This window comes from Falco cherrug, chromosome 3 (genome assembly GCF_023634085.1).
Source record: "Falco cherrug isolate bFalChe1 chromosome 3, bFalChe1.pri, whole genome shotgun sequence".
NCBI lineage: Eukaryota > Metazoa > Chordata > Aves > Falconiformes > Falconidae > Falco > Falco cherrug.
In genome coordinates, this window is record NC_073699.1 from 4,328,580 (window position 1) to 4,348,675 (window position 20,096).

A 20,096-nucleotide genomic window follows, 5' to 3' on the forward strand; every position below is an offset into this window, starting at 1 on the left:
TATCAGTCTGAATAATGTTTTGGTTTTAGGCTGAAATGGACCAGTTTTTTCATATGTCACTGAAAAAAATGAAAATTTTAGCAAACTGTCCGTAGAGAACTCATCATCAGCGCAATTTTATTTGAATGGCACTCCTAGTTCTTGTATTATGCCAGGCATAAGCATGTCTTTTGGGATAGCTACATCAATGCTAGATGGAAGGAGAACACTTCTTATCAAACACTAGCTCCTTATTAATGGGAAGTCATATGATTAATCAATCTGATTACTTAGAAGTCGATTTATCTGCAGTGCAACTGTTATCCAAATGAAAATAAGATTACTGTGAGTACAGTTTATTAATAACTCCCAGTATGCCATTGACACAACTTGATTATAACACAGCAGGCATGTGATGCACAATACTACAAAGACATTAAAACAGCCTGACAAGAGCGGATACAGAAGAGGTGTATGGTACAGGGTAAGGCATAAAAGTCTTAAAGTGTAAGTGACCATTCAATTATCAGTTCTGCAAAGAACATTTTCTTTTTATTTTATTGTAGATGTAGGATCTGTAGATATTTTTCAGTGTCCATTTCTTATGGCTGCTGAGATCACCTGAAAGCATGAGTTGGTGTTGATGTTCAGCTACAGACCTTGCAACATTCGAAACAACCCCTTGAACTTCCTCACAGGGAAAAGCAATTTAGCAGACCCAAAGGGGAATTCAGAAGCCCCTGAGGGAAGCTCATGAGTCTGTCTCATCCCACTAGATCTCCCAAGCCTGCAGTAGATATGATTCTATTTTGAATATATTGTTAATCTACTGTAATATATATTCCCTGTGAGTATAGGTTATGGGCTAAAGAGAGCTTGAGAAAGTAGTAGCACATTTTCTTATTCTGTAGACTGTTCTCTGCTATTTTTTTGACCACAAAAGCATCTTCCTTCATATTTATATTACAACGACAACAACAAAATCTTATTTCAGTAAGAAATATCTTTGTTTTCTTAATTGTACTTGAAAGGAAAAGTATAGTATAGATAAAGAGAAAACATTAGAGAGGGAGGGAAGGAGGAATAAAGAAAGGGAAGATCCTTGTTTTCTGGGTAGATGACTGGGAAGAAAGTAAAAGACTTAAAATCACTGAGGCTTAAATACGATTAATTATTATAACTACTCTGCTGAGCCAGGAGATAAGGAAACAAGCCAGTAGTGTTCGCAAGTCACTTGTGGACAGCTAGGGAAGACACACGCGTATAGTACAAAGCCCCTGGCATTTAATTAGTCTCTGCACTGAGAAGTCAGAAAAGCAGAACAAGGAGCCTTCAGGATCTATCATTAAGCAATGGCATCTCAGCAGCTCAAATGCAGAACATTAGCTCAGGAAGTGGCAAGAACAGCTGATGATTGATATGGACTTCCTTTAGAAATGAAGGCAGTCACTTGCATTTTCAGTAAGGAAAAAGCAAATCGACAACATAAACTAGATGTGAATTTCCACAGTCAGTCTATAGGCCTAAGAAGAAAATTAGCTGTCTGACGCACCCATGTTTTATGAGGAAGGAAGAAGTAAAAAGGGATGGATGACACACACAGAGAGATGATATGTCAAGATAAGAGTCCTCTACTTTGTATTCAAGAGGTGTCTGGAAAACATGGCTTAGTAGTATTAACATCAGATTTCATCACAACTCTGGCTTTCCTGAGGGCTTAGCACTACTGTAAAGCTAGCTACTCTACTGAAGCTATGTGTTCAAAGCTTGTCTGAACCATGTGTGGTGACTTGACCTTGGCTGGCCACCAGGTACTCACCAAGCTTCTCTGTCACTCCCCTTCCTCAACAGGACAGAGGGAGAAAATACAACAAAAAGCTTATGGGTCAAGATAAGGACAGGGACATCACTTACTCATTACCATCACGGACAAAACAGATTTTATGGGACCTTAATTTAACTTATTACCAACTAAACAGAGTAGAATGAGAAATAAGAAGAAATCTAGAATACGAAATAAGAAAAAAATCTAAAAAAGCCTTCCTTCAGGGTACAGCCACCTCCTCTGGCACGGAGTCTTCCATGGGCTGCAGTGGGACAACCTGCATCACCATGGTCTTCACCACAAGCTGCGTGGGAGTCTCTGCTCTGGCACCTGCAGCACCTCCCCTCTTTCTTCGGCCCTGACCTTGGTGGCTGCATAGCCGTTTCTCTTACATTTTCTCACCCCTTTCTCACAGCTGCTGCACAGTGGTTTTTATCCTTTCTTAAGCATGTTATCACAGAGATGCTACCAATGTTGCTGATGGGCTCAGCTTTGGCCAGTGGCAGGTCTGCCTTGGAGCTGGCTGGAACTTACTCTGACAGGGGGAAAGCTTCTGGTGTCTTCTCACAGAAGCGATCCCTGCTCCCACCCACCTTGGCTACCAAAACCTTGCCACATAAACCAAATACACCATGCCAATATTCCATCTACTGAGTATGATGACACTAGTGAGGGCAAAGTTTACTTTTGTGAGCCAGTCTGCTTCATGACTTTGTAGAATTTATGCCAAATCTATGAAAATTAGAATAAACTGTGGAGTTAGTAGGTGCCTCAGACACAGTGAACCACTGATTTGCTGGGGCTTTAAGCCATGCATCTCCTAGACTTGAAGAAGAGGGTGAAATAGGAATGATTGAGAGCTCCTACCCATTATCAGCTTCCACTCAAATGAAAGTATTCTGGAAAAATAATCTGGCTGCAGCTGTGGGGAAGAGAAGTTCCTTTTGGTTTACTCACAACAGGTAAACCTCAAATAAGGAAAGTCCCAACTGTTTGTAGTCTTACAGAGAACTGCATAATCAGATTCAGTTCCCTAGAGAAGACATCAGACAGAAGACACTTGCCCAGGAGATGCATCTTAAGAGCTTAAGCATAGAGGCTTCTTATATTAAGGAAAACACAGAAATACACATGAAAAGTAGATGGATCCAAACAGCTTTGCAAAGATAAAGATGGAGAGAGGAGAGAGGAGAGAGGAGGAGAGGAGGAGGAGGAGGAGGAGAGGAGGAGAGGAGAGGAGAGGGGAGGAGAGGGGAGGGGAGGGGAGGGGAGGGGAGGGGAGAAAATTAAAAACATAGGATAGACTAACATTAACTGTTTCATAGCATTTTACAACATAAAAAGGAACTAATTAAAGTATCTTTAAAATTCATTTTCCCATGTCCTACTGTCCAGGGAAGCTTTGTCTGCCTTGGAAGACAAAATATAGTTGCTCTAGCCTAGATTTAGCTAGTTGCATGAAATCAGAGTACCTTACAAGCAAAAAAAAAAAAGTGTGGCATATCTTGACTTAAGGTATTTAGCCATTACTAATTTGGACATGCAGTATACAAGGTCCATCCAAAAATATATATGTCAGTATAGAGCTCTGCAGTTTTCATGGAATGAAAAGGGTAGGATCCATTCTCATGCTCACTAATGGTGATCGCAAAATTCCCCAAACCCAGACATGTCTATAGTGCAGTTGAAGTTACATTTAATAAACATTCAAACAGCACGGAATGGAAGCTACAAGTTTGTAAAGGGAAGTAAACTTGACCCAGTGCAAAGCATTGCACCATTGTAAGATATAATATTACTCCTCTTCCTTTAATCCCTTACGGCTTGCTATAAACTCCTACATAAACCAGCAGTCACAAGGCCCTCATTTGAAGTTACATTTATCCCCACAGCAGTTTCTTTTTTAGTTCTGAATTTTTATTTTATATGTTAAAGCAAGAGAAACAGTCTTTGCTCATTATTGTACATCATGGATAGCATATGCAAAAAGGCCATCACAGTCTATTAAATTAAAATGCTCAGATCAAGAACAGATGTCATGACTTATAGAGGTTTCTGAAGCTAAGGAAATGCACATCTGACCATGTGGAGGTGGATTGTGTAGCATTATATTGATGATCATTTAATGTGTGACATTCTGATGACCTGCAGGGAAACAAAGTGCTAAAGCCAGTTCACGATAGAGTGCTTTCATTCTGGTGTTTAACAGGTCATCTGCTAGAATAATAATTATGGTATTGGGTCTGGCTGAGATGGAGTTAGTTTTCCCCATAGCAGCCCTCTTAGTGCTGTGCTTTGATTTGGTAGCTAGAAAGGTGGTGATAACACACCAGGGTTTGGCTACTGCTGAGCAGAGCTCACACAGCATCCAGGCTGGCTCTCCAGCATCCTCACCACCAGGTTCAGGGGTGGGCAGAATCTTGGGAGGGGACACAGCCAGGACAGATGACCCAAACTGACCATAGCAATATTCCATATCATATGATGTCTGCAGAGCAATACAACCTAAGAGAAAGGAGATGATTTGTCTTTCAAAGCAACTGCTATGCATACTGAAACCCTGCTTCCCAGGAAGAGGCCTGTCATCATCTGCTGATGGGAAGTAGAGAAAAGATCTTTTGTTTTCTTTTGCTTCCACAGGCAACCTTTGCTTTTGCTTTATTAAACTACCTTTATCTTGACCCACCATTTTTTTTCCATCTTATTTTCTCCCCTTTCTGTCCTGCTGAGGAGGGGAGTGATAGAGTGGCTTAGCGGGCACCTGGTGTCCAGCCAAGACCAAGCCACCACAATTATGCTGTCATTTAAAAATAAAATAGAAGAAGAAAAAGAAAAAAAGCCTATAATCAAAGAAGATTATTCAACAGAGAGGGGTAGAAAACAGAGTTTGCAGCTAAGAAAAACATTTGGGAAGGAAATAAGGCTTCCTAATCACAGCAGACTAGGATTTTTCCATGGAGAGAAAAAAGGAAAAATAGGAGTGGAGAGTTAGCCTAACAGGAGAGTTAGACAACAGAGATTTGTCCAGAGGATAACAAAAAGTAGGAAACACTCCCCAAAGAAGCCCCTCTCTTATGCAATGTACAGAGATTAATCTACAAACACTTGAATCAGTTATTTAAATTTATGTGATGTGACTGCCTACCAGAGAGGCAGAGGTTGAGGTCACTTTGTTTGCCAAAAGTATACAATGACCCAATGGTTCAGACAGCTGCCTCAGGCCAAACGTTCTCTCAGGCTGAGTTAATTCCCTGGTAGTTCTTCTGCACCAGCTGCTCTAGGCTAGCATATTTTTAATATAGATACAGAACAGAAAAGCTTTGACAGGAAAAGTTGAGGGAAGCTGAGGGCAGTATGTTAATCAGAACCCTTGAATCAGGGTTTCCTAACAAGTTAATGATTCCAGTATTCTGGGTTGAGTTTCTAGACCTGAGGAAACATTTCTGACAAAAAAAAGGCTTCAAAACTAACACTTCAAACCAAACCAAACCAAAAAGCTACTACTCATTATTTTTCAAACAAGAAACTTTGTACTAAAAATTGCGTAACAAGCTCTTGTCTTTCCTGTGGTAAGTAAAAAGATCAAAGACATACACTAACTGTGTGATCTGCCTTGAGTAAGGCAATGTGTAACATCCCATCACCAACACACACAATACTCAATAATCCAGACACAAACCTTTCCTTCACATCATTAATAATGAGTCACGTCCTCTGGCTGTCAAACATAAGACCTAAAAGCAAGTATTTTTTACTGAATAATTAATTTCACCTTATAGTAGACACTCGGTCAGGTGAATCGTGCCTGAAAAGTGTCATTGGCAACCAGGGGTATATCCATACATCTTGAACTTTCCTGAAATGGTTCATATATGTGGGGGCTGAACACCCAGGAACTCCAAGTGCCAGGTGTTTCATGCAGAACTGTTTGAAGGGTTCTTCTTCCAACAAAATCCCCCTACTAGCAATATAAACCAGGGCCCATTCTTCACAGATAATGTGGACACCCTATCTGATCAAATGGAAGTAAAACATCATTGTTCATCCTCCTTACCTCTGAAGAAGTGGGTCTGCAGTAGCCTGCTCCAAACACTAGATTTTCCAATGACATACTGGACTGGTCTGGTCCTGCCTCCAGGTTGCCTTTACCAAGCCATGAACCTTTCCCTGGGCGAGCAAAACTAAAAGAAGAAATATTGAGAAGAAAAATGATCAGAGCAGTATTGTTAAACAAGACTCAGTGTTGCACCAGTGCTATTTCCTGCCTTAGAAAATGTTTGCGGTTTTGGTTTTGGCTGTGATGGATTTTGCTTTTGCTTATTTCAAGCTGACACCATAAGTCCATGTTTCCCTTTCAAAATTAACATTGTCCAGCATGCACTAGCTCAAATGATGTGCATGGACTTTGATTTCTTGGCATTCAGTCCAGTGGCTTGAGAGTTATCTTTCAGTCTGTCCTTTCTCTCCTTTCTTGCAGATCTTCTTCCAGCAAAACATCTCAACAGTACAACTTTTCCATCTATCCACATAGATAATACTCTTATTCAACTTCTCATCAGCTTGTATCTTGGTTGATGCAACATCTTTCTCTCTGACTTTTAACTATATCCTCTTTCCTCTTTGAATTGCGCATGATGTCTCTTCACTATTAATATCCTTTACAGTTCACTCCAATTTTTATTACAGATTGGACATTTAGTTCCCACTTCTCACTGTCCATTGACATAAGCGTCCGGCACTATAATGACAAGACTTCAGCCCAAAACCTGCATTTCCTTTTGCTGGTGCAGTCCATTCATTTGGGATGTGTCCTCCCATACCCATGTGCAACATGAATTCACTGTTATCCAAATTCTCCCTCAAAAATCTGATAGAATTTAAGTTATTTTAGTGCTCAGCTCATTACCTGTCAGTGCTGACATGGTCACAGTACTCCCTCTGACTGTATCTGCATGACTCCTATCTTATAGCATGAACTCAGCAAGAGTGGAACATCTTGTTTGGAGTTTACTCAGCATTGAGCCCCACAGAGTCCTGATACATAGCTAGGGCTCTTACTCTGAATTAATCTGAGCAAATGTCTACATCCCAGTTAATGATGTAGGCTGCCTTTAGATTTGCTGGAGAGGAATTGACATTTCCAGGGTATGAGTCATCTCTTTCTGAAGCAGTGATATCAAATAGGTCAGATGAATTTCACCCTCAAAGTGCTTATTTCTTATTGTGGACTATAAAGACAGGCTAGGATGACTGCCTCATAAACAACTGAAGTGAGGTGAGAGAAACACCACTGTTAGTCCCTCTGATAACATGTGCTGTACATAAAATATACCAATATTTCAAGAGAGATATTAGGCTACTTGTGATGAATCCAGTAAGTCAAATTACTGAGTTTAAATGGTGATAGAAGCAAATATAACTGTTTTTAAAAAACATGGAGGCAAAGGTGGAACTGAAATACAAAAGTGCAGAGAAAAAAGAAAAGCACATTCGCAGTTCATACTTGGTGCAGAGGTAATGTCACTGCGTTTGTGCTATAGCTTCAGGCTGGGAGCACCGTTCACAGGCACCTGATGCCCATGCTGGCATCCCAAATTACATCATACCCAGGAGACCTGGTCTTCTTGGAAGAACAAAAGCTTCCAAGATGGGGAGAGCAAAAAAAAATTTAAACCATAATGTGCCAGAATTAAAAGCCACAGGGCAGTGCTGTTCATTCTGCCAAAACTTTCCAAACTGAGGTCATTCCTCTATGCAGATATGTATCCCGTGGCCACAGCAGCTCAGATTAGCCGCAATTCATGGCTGTCTAAACCCGATTCGGTTGTTAAGGACAGATGAAGAGTCCTGGCTGCTGAACAGAAACACACAACAAAAGAAAGGATGCTTATGCTAAGGATACAAGACAAAAGAGAGGGCCAGCAATACTTGCTATCACCCAAGTAACAGGTGGGGTTCTGACTTGCAGGGAAACTGAGTGATGTATGCAACATTAGAAGAACCTCAGGCAAAATTAGGAACTGGAAAAGTTTCAGAAGGTTAATCACGAACCCCTGCCTCACCTCTAAGCCAAAACTGCCGTTTGTTCTGTATCACCTAGCGTTCATTTACTGACAAAAAGTACATCCCCTAAGGGGGAGGATGGTGTAGAAAACCTTAGCATATATCTGGCCTTGTTTATGTCTGTATTAATTTATGTGATTCCAGAACTCTCCAGCTGGCTGCTTCTAAGCAGCATGAAGTCTTTCCATGTATTTCATACCTGCAACATTTAAGACAAAAATAAATAAATAAACTAAAGCAATTTCAACCAGCCAAGAGATAAACACTGCTCTCAATAATTTCAGTTGTTATTGGACGATGTTGTCTGTCCTGGTCTGCTGGAAAGTCTCAAGAAGCAGAAATAAAAAATGATTGCTGCTGTATCACAGAAAGAAGCTTAAACAAACGTTGCTTGCACATGAAAAACGCCTCATTTGAATATTAGCAAAGCTTTCAAAGTTTTTAAGGGAATGAAAAGCACTTTATAATGCCTTTTTTATTTATTTATCTTTTGCTTTTACAGCAGAAAAGGGATTTTAATCTGTTGGTTTTATGGAAATTGATGTAAAACAAAAACCTTTTTTGGGAAACCTGCCAAAATGTCATCTGTCTGTTGAGGGAATGTTTAAGTGGAAGGCTTACAAACTGCTGAGGTTCCCCTAATGCTTTCTGAAGTACAAAATACTTGAAGAGAATTTTTATTAGCAGTAACAAGTTGATTTGCTACTTCGAATTTTGGAATTTATATTTATTTTATCCAATTATTCCTGCAACCATGTTCATTTCTATGAATTTTGACCCTTGGTTATTTATATGTCTATTTGGACTATCTGTTTAATGGCATTGATTTAATATCAACATTTATATCCTCATCCTGTATGTTAACCTTAGCTTTTATCTGGAGTCAGGATAAAAAAGGTCAAAGAGGTAATGTGTGCATGTCTGGGAGAATGAACATGCGTGCAGAATAAATATTTTTGGTGAAAGAAACAATAGGGGCTTTTGCTTTTTTCCTGAGCTGTTCTTTTGATGACCTTATCCGTGAGATGTCTCTATCCTTCAGAGGAGTCTTGTAGTTCTTATAGCAGCCATCTATGGATACATATTGTAGTAACTTGCCTTAAAAAGCCAATTTTTTTCCTGTTGTATAGCCTGCGAGATACCAGCAATCAAAATATCAGAACTTTCTGACTCAGAGGTTATATTCAGGCAATTATTTCCAGCAGTCATGGTTATCTTCTACGAATTTGTGTCCATGCCTTTTTGATTTCTACTTTTGACTTCCGTAACATCTCTTGGAAGGAATTGCACGCTGTAATATATGCTGTACTTTCTGTTTGTTTTGAACCTGCTGTTGGAGAATTGAATGTGGCACCTCTTAGTTCTTGTGTGGTGCAAAATATTACATAATCATGTCCTGTTTTGTATCTTCTGTGGAGAATTCTCTAACACATAAATGAGATGACAGTCCGTAGCATAAGAAATGGATTGGCCTTGATAAATGTTAATTCAGATGTGTTATTGAAATAATTCGGAATAAATGCTTTAGGCCAGTTTAATAAAACATATTATTCCCTTTGAGTTTAAACTGCCCCAAAACGAAATAACCCTGTTTTATTTTTCACTCACTTTTTTCAAAATCAGGATCTTTTGCTTTTCGTGGTAAGCAAAACTTAATTTCTTCACAAATTGTAGTTTTTAGCAGAATGGGGCAAAAAAAATTTACAGATTGGGATCTCAGTCTTACTTGGGAAAAAAACTATCTACCATCATCATATGAAATAGCAAAACTATAAAACCCAAACAAACAAAACCCCACACGATCACTACACTTCTAATGACAAGAAATCATAATCTTGTGTCTGAAGCAGGAGTGGAAGTTCAGGAAACGAACTTGCATCCCATTTCAGCCAGATCCTATGGAGAAATCACTTCTTTTTCCCTCAGTCTCTTATGCATAATATACTACTGACTTTAAAAGTGAACAATATAAGTAAGTCCCATGGAAACCACACACCTCAGAATCAAACCCTCCCATCCTCCACTAACAGCACTGTCTGCATTTCATCGGGAGCTTCCTTCTAACTCCCACAGATCAGGAACATGTAATGCACAACACCAATTTCCCTGTTTTTTAACTCAAAACTTTAAATAGCTTTTGGCAAATTACTGTTGGCACATGGCCATAGGGTGTATGGATGAGCTGTTGTTTGTTTTTGAGAATCATATATGGATATTTACAGATTGTGCTCCTCTAGACGTATTTCTCTCTTCCACAACGAGTTTCACTAAGGTTATAATGAGTGACTCTAAAATGTTGTGAGCTTCTTGGGTAAAACTGGTAAGATTTACTAAAATAAAATTTGTAATGGAAACAGATGTCTCTCCCTAGATCCTAAGGAGAGTTCAGTGGGAATTTGGCTTGAAATCTAGTGATTCTGATTGCTGGAAAATGCTGGTTCATTTAAACTTAACCTTAATTGCTATAAAACTTGAAAGCAGGTAAAGTAACGTAGTGGTATTTATCTAGTTTTGGGTGGAGATGTTTTTGCTTTTTGGTTTGGGTTTTGGGGTTTTTTTTTGAAAGTTTGACTCAGAAATAGGGAGTTTTTATGTGACTTTACAGCTGGTAGCTCAGGAGAATGTAAAAATTGAAGGTTTATTTTTGCAGATGCATAACAAACAGTAATAAATAAAAGAAAATTCAAAGGAAAAAACACCCAGTGATTATGTAAGAGTTCTTAAAGGAAAAAAAAAAAAAAAAAAACAAAAAAAACCCCAAACCACAAACCAGTATTCTTTTAATAAACGTACTATGGAAGCCATAGTTCTTCACTGCATAAATACTCCATTTTCTTTCTACAGATCATCTTATTTGCAAATATGATGGATTGGAAAAGTACATCAGAACTTTACTAGCTCAGGATTACAGGCAGTTTCATATGTAAGCTGCCCATAAGGAGGTGCCAGCTACACTTACAATTGTAGAAAAATTGACCTGCATGGTCTTCACCCAGATTGAAAGCGCACAGGGTAGTACAGTGTGCATATCATATATAGATACATCAGCTGTGATTTTGAGGAACAGGAGGATACCTGGGAATAAAATAATTTAGGTGAGAGAAAACTGCTCAAGGATGGCCAGGGCCGGCCTGATTCTGCAGTGTAGTAGAGTACAGCAGAACTAGGTCAGGGCTGAAACCTTTGAATACTCTGTGTCCCTTTGATTCTGTTCCCTCTTCCCAGCATAGAATAAGCTGAAGGCACTGAAAAATTCAGTATCTGTGTCCTGCTTCTCCACCTCTACAAATATTTGTATTATTTCTCAATATGAGATGCCACCAAGATTTCTTGTTTCTCGTTCACTGGTTTGGATATGGGCAATTAATAATTCAATGTTAACAAGCAAAATGTTGAAAGTCTACTTTGTTTTTCACATAGACATATGTATGAAAGTTGGGAAGAGAATAGAAAGTTGAAGAGAATCTAAAAAACTGAGGAAATTAAACCCCTTTCTTGTGCAAACAAGTGAAAACAGGTTTGACAGCTGCCTGTAATGAAGGATCTTGCTTATCTGCAGCAATTTCAAGCCTTGTTTCTTTTTTTTCCCTTGGTGTTTTGGGGTGTGGGGTTTTTTTTGGTTGGTTGGTTTTTTGGTTGGTTGGTTGGGTTTTTTTTCAGATTGACGATGTTTTCAGCTGAAGCCCAAGAGCCAAAGTAAGTCTGCAAATGCTGTGGCTATCAAGTGAGCTGGATTCTGCACAGTCTTTAGACAAAGCACAGTTTTTGGAAGACCAGTCTGTACAGATAGCAGCAGTCTTGTGCTGAAACACAGGGTTTTTATTTCCAGAAAGCTTTCAGAGGAAGAAAGTATAAAGCATCTGAGGTCTGCAGGTAAACTTTCAGTAGAAAACATGCCGACTAGATCCTGTTGTCCATGCTGCTTAATAGGAAATACAACATACAGGGCATCGTTTTCAGTGTGGAAAACTGTGCGTGTGTAGCTATGTATTAGGGTACTTCTTTCAGAGATTACTTACAAATCAGTTTTTCTTATAAGAGTAGTATGTGCTAACTCCTTTCAGGAAGGAATGGTGCAGACGTCTATGGAATTAATGAAGTGGGTAACCATGTTTCTTGCTGTTGGGTTCCTAAATGAGTCTAATGTAAAAAAGGCACTGAGCTGGCAGCATGACTGAGACTAAGTAGCCCTGTACACCACAGACATGGATCTATCCCTTTGGGAAAAGCAAAAATATTTCGTAAAGTCTGAACTATGCTGGAGAAAAGCGCCTTTTCTAACAGCTGATGCTGGGCTAATAACTGCTGGTTATACTTACAGACTGGACCAGTTGCAAAGGCAGTGAGAGGGAGCTAAGGGAGAAGTCAATGACTCAGGCCAGAAACCAAACTCATCTATACCAAACAGAAAACTGGAGTCCAAAACCCCTAATTCCTCTGTGCCTTCCTCCTGCAACAGCCTGCTCACATTTTGCCTCTGGAGCTTAGGTAAAAGAACAAAACCCGCTATTTAAGCAGTTTGTGGAGGCCAGTGCCTTCAGCAGGGGAGTACTCTCAAGACTGAATATCATTCACTTTCTCTGTTTATCTTTTGACAGACCTGCTGGGATCATCTTCTGTCATCCTGGGTAAAATGAGGTCACCAGAGGCAAGCCCTCTAACTTTCCAACGAGAACTGTCATTTCTGTGATGTTAGGAGAGATATGCCAGCCAACTCCTGCTCTAGATTCTCTTCACTATTTCTCCCACATCCCCAAAGTCTCAAAATACTGCTCCACAATTTGCAGTTGCCAAAAGCGTACTGAATGCACCGAGCAGACACCAGTGCTCTGCGCAGTGGCTGTCACTGTGGGAGGGCAAAGGGCCTGGGGGCTGCGGCAGCACAGCTCAAGCCCTGGGGCTTGCAAGTAGCGGTGTGACAATGTCCTTTGGTGCCTGGTGGAAGGGTTTGGGTGTAGGGCAAGATGCAGGTGAAGGGAGCAGTGTTTCAGATTGAGACAATAGCTATTGCAACCATTACACCCCACATTCCTGTTCTGCCCTATTATTGCACTCCTGCCTGGAAAACTAGAGTTTTGGACTTGGCCCCCAGCAGTCCAGCTTCCCCAGGCACTTCTGGGGTGTTTTTTAGAGACGTAAAAGAACTTTAAAGGTCAAAGTGAGAATTTTTAACCAAGCTCTGACTCAGTGCTTTGTAGGGACAATTCAAAGCCACCCATCCCCTTCCCTGCTGCTCAAAGTCCCCTCTGCAGCAGCATCTCAGAAGGATGCAGCTACCTATGGAGCCAAGAGAAAAGGTGATCCAAGCCCCAAGGTATCACACCATGCTCCTGGTCATCCCACATCTAGACCAAATACGGTTGTTGTAGAGGTAACAGAGCTGGAGGTAAGATGACTGCAAGTCTGTCTCATCACCTCCCTATCCAGCCTCTCACCTGCTTAGTAAATGCATAAAGCCATTAACAGCTGCCATGAATTGGGACCCTATCAAAAAGCTGAGGGCTATACTTTTTAGAAAAGCTGAATCACAAAATGTCCATCCAGAGTTCTGCAAATGATCTGAGAAACATGAATTTCACTCATTCTAAGTTTGGTAAGAGCGGAGGGCTTCAAAGTATCAAACTTAATTGAATATTTATTATATAACAATTATTAACCAGGACAAACATCAATATCAAAATGTTCACTTGTCAAAACCCAGGAGGCAACGGAGGCACCCTGGCAAGGGTGCTATTTGTGGGTGTACATGACCCTGCAGGGAAAAGCCTGAATCTGCCTTGCTCATTTCTCTGTGGTTTTCACTGTTTAAATACAGGTGACATGGAAGAACTTTGGGGAAGAGTATCTAATTTGCCACCAGAGCTAACAAAATGTGAAAAGCTGAGTCCACAGGGCGCATGTAAGCAGATAGCTGTGCAGTGCAGGCAAAGCTGTTTTCCAGCAGAACTTCAGGACAGCAGTGAATTTCAGTTTTACATAATGTGTGATCTTTATTTTCAGGGTAGATCTAGAACTGTTGCTTTACCTTTCAGTGGATACCTATGTGTAGAAATAATATGTATATACATGTAAAGTACATACTATAATGGGACAATTCAAGGTAGCAAACTAAACCACAATGAAATACTGTGTAGATATTTTCCTCAGACAATGTAACTACCTGGTGTTTATTTTTCCTATAATGTGACAAAAAAAAAAAAAAAATAAAAAGACTTTCCGGTTATTCAGGTTCTATTGTGCTACAAAAATAAAGCTCTGGTTTTACAATTAAACTTTTTTTCTGTGTTCCTAGTAAACTCCAATGATAAGTGATAAGCAGGAAAGTTCTGAGCTGTGAGAAAAATAAGTTTTAGTGGCTGGTTTTGTTTCAGAGTGCTTTGAATTTGTGCTTCTGTTGCACTAGTGTCTTCACCCTGATTTATATCTAGAGAACACATGATACAAAAACTCTTTCGGCTTTGAATATTTATCAAGAAGACAAATTCTTCATATCACACTTCAAAATTATTTTACTGGCTTAAGCAAATGAGACTTTATATTGTGTTGTTAAAATCTTCATTCTGCTGCATTGAGTAAAAATTCTGTATACTTCATACGTGCCCACAAAATCATGCTTTAAAAGCTATAATAATCTGACTATGGAACAGTTGCTTATCCTGCGACTTATGCTTAATAACAGTAACAAGTCTCTGCAGCCCTATTCATTATAGGATAACAAAGCACTGAAAACAGTCATTAAGCCTGATAACTATTGTTCTTTCCCCCTTTTATAGAATAGAACAATGGACAAATTGAGTGAAATTATCTGGTTAGAAACAGTCAGTTAGAATCTAATTCACTATTTAAAAACTCAACACATAGCAGAAGAGAGATACAACAGTTACCTGTATCTCAGCAGCAGCAGAAAAGACAGATACATCAGTCTGATCTACTAATGCAACTCACGTCACTGTCACAACTCAACCTTTTACAGCCTTAATTCATTCTACGGCATCATGTCAATGCCTTTATACAAATGGAGAACTGAAGGAAAGATGTATTAAGCCAAAACATGAAACCTGAGATAACAAAGAGTCTACAGGTTCATCTTTTCTTTCTGACACAGTGGTCTTTGCACAATATTTGACAAATTTCAGATTCTCCTGGTCATTTGGTAAACACCCAGGCCTTGTTGGAATAAGGGAAGCTGAAAACGCTGAACATTGCATTTTCCTTCAGGACCAAGGGAGTTCCCTTCCTCTCAGACTCTTTATCTCATGCTATGACAAGATTGGACACAAAGTAAATTGCCAGAAAGACCTTTGCTTCCCCTCGCCTGCTCTAAATATTAGAAGATATTGACCTCCAGCTCTGTTTTATTTGAAGGAGTTCTGAATTATTTTCTTGTCATTACGAATCAGATAACATAAATCACACCTAGACCCCATGGCAGCTAGTATTTACTGCTGCACGGTTAAATCAGATGCTGCTGCGAAGGGAAAATTCAGCAAAGCCTTACCCAGTACTGACTAATGCATGCCTCCATTTAGCCATGTTATGAATTATGCTAATGCACAGAGGGCACAGATGAGATTAGCCTCCAACTGTCCTAAATGCTTTACAGAACAACAGGGGGAGAAAATGTAAATGCTCTTAGCTGCATTTAGACTAAAGAGGAAAAACCGCCAAGGAGAAGAGTTTTTTCACTTTCCCCATGTTACAGATGGTGTCGCGACGGAGGGAAGACACAGTCACTCAATATGAGTGATCAGCAGACTTCATTTATTGTGCCTTACAGTCATCTTTTATACCTTGTTATAATTAGCTCATACATATTACAAAAGTTAAGCTCATTATTGGTTAGTTGCCTAAATACCAAGCCCGCCCCTAGTTTCTCTTCTGTAGTTTTCTGTTCCCACCTGCAACATTCTTTTCCCACCGAAATCTTCCTGTTATTGTGTAACAAGAACAGCCAAAGACAGTGTATTTTGCTTTACTTCAGATAAGCTGAGAGCGATGTGCATTTTTGTCCAGCCAGCTGGACTATGTCTATGAGACCTTTTTTCAGCTAGCCAGTTATCCACAAGATGGGAAATAGAAGGATCAAGACTAATCAAAATTTCTGAACACATTCCCAGAGATTTTGCTAGTTTTTGATCAGGCCCCTAGCATCTTATCACGAGAAGGAGCCTGAGTCAGAGGCTGGCCCAAAACCCTAGTCTCTGAAATCCTAGCCCAGGATCAAAAATGTCAAAATTAAATTATCCTCTCTGCTTCTCCCATACAGTAAGCAAATGAACTCAGAAGAGGAACCTCTTCTGCCTTTCAACAGAGATTTATGTGTCTTTTACCTGATCAGAGGCTGGTGTAATGCCACCAGTGACGCATGCACCGTGACGGATATCACTGACAGGTGGAAATAGTCAAACATGACAGGAACATGGTGGTGCAGACCTCTCTGGGGGTGGAAGTGAAGACACAGTGTACGGCTGCTGATCATGGGGATTGTTGGAACATCTCTCAGCCTGAAAGAGAAAGTTTTACAAGAGTTAGTGAAAGCTTGAGTTGTCACTGCCCGTAACATGCTACAGGCAGCAGGCGGGGAGATGGCTCGAGGAGAATTTTTATCACTTCCCAGCTTCATAAGCGTTTACAGAACTGATGACTATCTTGTGTTGTACTTCTGCCCAGCATAAATATCAACATAAATATAGATATAAAAAGAAATAATAAAAAGCAAAAAATATATACACACACACTGTATAGAAGACAAATAGATGTGACGCAATTCCAGTTTTCCCTAGTGATTGTACTTGATGGCCACCTATGCACTAGTTCTGGGGACATGAAGAACTAAGTAGGAGAAGGAAATGCATTTAGCAAACTGCTCAGTTTATTTGAGTGTTCATAGCCAGGACAGCTTGCTACTTGTGATTTTCAGCATAAGAACAATCAACTCAGGCAATCTGTGTGAGTTAGAAGTAGTCTTGTGTCAGAGAGAGCTGAAAATATTTGGAGTACCTTTCCACATACCTGATCTTCTGAAAAAAAAATAAAATTACAAGAGGCAAAAGAAAGAGTAGGTGAAGTAACTGCAGCGAGGCAATACAAGTTGGACTGGCTTCTCCTTTAATTAAATAAAAACTAAGACTTTCATGTAAAGTTTGATTATAGCTATTCCAGGATAACTTTCTCAGTATGCAGTCAACCACATGACATATGAGTCACCTATAAGGCAGGAGACTGAGATGTAAACCTGGAGTGTGCCTAACCACATCCTCCCAATGTAAGCCAAACTCACTTCCAAAGAACTGTTTTACAGTGTAACAGACCCTTCCGAAGCCAACTGTTGCCCAGAGCTAAGAACACCTATGATGAAACAGTTGAGTACAGAGCATGACAGTCCCAGAAGTATTTCTATGAGATTTGCACAACACCCTTTTCTAAAAATCACTGCTTTTTTTTTTTTTAATAGTAAATGGGATTAATCATTCAGATGATAACAAAAATTAGATGTATGTGTTAGAGCACAATTTCATAACTTGAATATCTCAGTACTTTTTACTCTTGACTATCACAATGTTTGTTTTTTCTTTCTTCTAGACCCATCAGCATCACAGCTGATGACTGATGGTCCAGTCCCACCTGCCTGGGAGAAAAAGTTTCCACTTTTTTTTATCTTAAAGACAAAGGAAACATGTTCCTGAAATTTGTTTACGTGCCCTATGGATATGAATAAAATCACATGGGGACAGCCTTAGCATGAAACACAGCTCAGATTTCTCTGCATCCCCTCTGTCCTGGTTCCAGCTGGAATAGAGTTAGTTTTCTTAGTAGCTAGTATAGTGCTGTGTTTTGGCTCTGATGTGAGAACAGTGCTGATAGGACACTGATGGTTTTAGTATAAACATTACCCAGCAACAACTAAGTCAAGAGCTTTTCAGTTTCTCAGGCCCTGCCAGCAAGATGGCTGGAGGGGCACAAGATACTGGAAGGGGACACAGCCAGGACAGCTGACCTGAACCAGCCAGAGAGGTATGCCATAGCATATGGCATCACGCTCAGTATATAAACTGGGGGAAGAAGAAAAAAGGGGGGACATCTGGCATTATGGCATTTGTCTTCCCGAGTGCCTGTTACACATGACGGAGCCCTGCTGTCCTGGGGATGGCTGAGCTCCTGCCTGCCCATGGGGAGTGGTGATGAATTCCTTGCATTTCTTTGCTTGTGTGAGCAGCTTTTGCTTTACCTATTAAATTGTCCTTATCTCAACTTTTGAGTTTTACATTCCTTTCTGATTCTCCTCCCCATCTCTCCGGGTGAGGGGGAGTGAGTGAGCGGATGCATGGTGCCTGTTGCCGGCCGGGGTTAAACCACAACACCCTCCCACCCCCTATAAATGCTGCTGAAGTCATTGCAAGCCTTTTCTGTGATTCAGTGAGACTGAATAACATCTGGGATCACAGTTTCTACTGTGTCTCAGGAAGGGATGCTATCCCCACTTCATCAAAGATTATGGAATCAAATACAGTTGGAAGAATTCAAATTAAATGAGAAGACTCTTTCCTCCTAAAATATAGAGACAGCTTTGGTTCTTAATACAAGAAAAGTGCTTAGCATCTCCATACACCCACCTGCAGCCAGAAAATACTTCATTGTCTCCTGAGATAAATGCATTCCTGAACCACAGCCCCTGCTCACATGGAGGTCAGAGATGATGTTCCCTTTGACTTTAACAGCAGCAGAGATAGAGCAACACTTAAACCTTTGAAAACCTTGCACTTAAAGGAGAAAAAATGTTCCTTTAAAGAGAAGTATGACAAATACTGTTCAAATACAGACAGAAAAAACAGAAAAACTTCAACACTGAGGCAAAGACTTACCAAAGCTATCCCTTTTGTCAAAGGACTCTCACTTCTTCAAAGTAATTTCCCAATTGAATAAACCCCTGCATTATCAATTGAGCTTAAATCAGCACTTACTGTTGTTCGCTATCTGTAAAGTGCAGGTCCAACTTGAGCTGAAAATCTGCCTCACTTAATGCATCTTCCACCTACAAAAACAGAAAGGTAGGGTTACCTTTATAAGTTGGCACCTGCAGCATTAAAGGCAAAAGTGGATGGGTTTGTCTGATATAAGCAAAGGCAAAAATATGCAGTAACAGCAGCACCACACCACAGTAGGAGAAAGGAGCAAATGTGACAACAAGTGGAGGTAATTGCTGAAGGAGTCAGAGGTGTTATCTGCTCCTGGGTGTCCTGTCATGTCAAAAAAATCAGTCCAGACAAGAGTAACCAGAGTGTGTAGAGCACTATATTTGTTAGATGCTTGCTCTTTGCACACTGAGAGTCAGCGGAGTATGGCTGAAGCTGCGCTCCCTCATTGAATGAGTATTCTTTGGGATTATCTTGTCAGCCAAACGAGAACAAGGACTAGGTTTTCTTCGTCGAGAAACAGCCATGAATTACTCTGGTTACCCACCTGTAACTAACACAAGGTTCAGAGTTTACAGCCTAGAACAATCAGAAATGGCTCAATTCTAACAATTTCTGATCTCTCATCATTAGTCTTTTAGGTTTTTTCTCAGCAAACAGAGGTTTTCTAGCCTCCCAGTCACTCCTTTCATCCCTTGGCAGATTCATGGAGGAAGTTCATAACTGATTTTCATCTAGATCATTTTATTTGCAAAATTCAAAGGCTTTCAATGCTTTTAAAGCTTCAATTAATGAAAGTTTAGTTGTTCACTTTGTTGAAGGGTGCTGAGCACATCTAAACATGATAGGATTCAGCTCGCCAAAACAACTGAAGATATCATGTGTGATCATAAGCCAACTGACCCACTAGTACCTTCACCTATTAGGTCCCACCAGCAAGATTACCCTTGTGTTATTGTCAATAAAATACATTAATTTGATTTTCTGAAACAGTACAAGAAGGGAGTTGTCAGTTCATTACCTTCACCTGGAAAGGGCTACATTGGATAACACACCCCAGCTTGGCACAGTTAAAACAACTACGGGAACAAATAAATCAGAATGGAAGTATTAAGCTGCCCAGCACTTTCTTGTTCACTTCTTTGAAATGTCTTTACTTCCCCAGCAAAGTAGGTTTAGCAAAATTTTAAAAAGCTTTTATTTCTATCAACCTAAATGGAAATACGAACAAAAATTTACTCATTTTTTTACCAAAAGTCTTTTTCTGTGAGTCTAAGCATCCTTTATTGTATTTCAGAGCACAACAGAAGATGTGC

General features: G+C 40.0%; 1 protein-coding gene across 1 annotated transcript in view; it reads right to left on the reverse strand.

The window, feature by feature from the left end:
* FAM135B (family with sequence similarity 135 member B) overlaps nt 1-20,096 on the reverse strand; it is a 231,043-nt gene that overhangs the window by 65,964 nt on the left and 144,983 nt on the right. The window contains exons 6-8 of the mRNA XM_055705977.1: nt 18,829-18,899; nt 16,198-16,371; nt 5,859-5,985 (exon numbers count right to left, since the gene is read on the reverse strand). Coding sequence (XP_055561952.1) covers nt 5,859-5,985; nt 16,198-16,371; nt 18,829-18,899 — 372 coding nt within the window. The remainder of the gene's footprint in view (nt 1-5,858; nt 5,986-16,197; nt 16,372-18,828; nt 18,900-20,096) is intronic.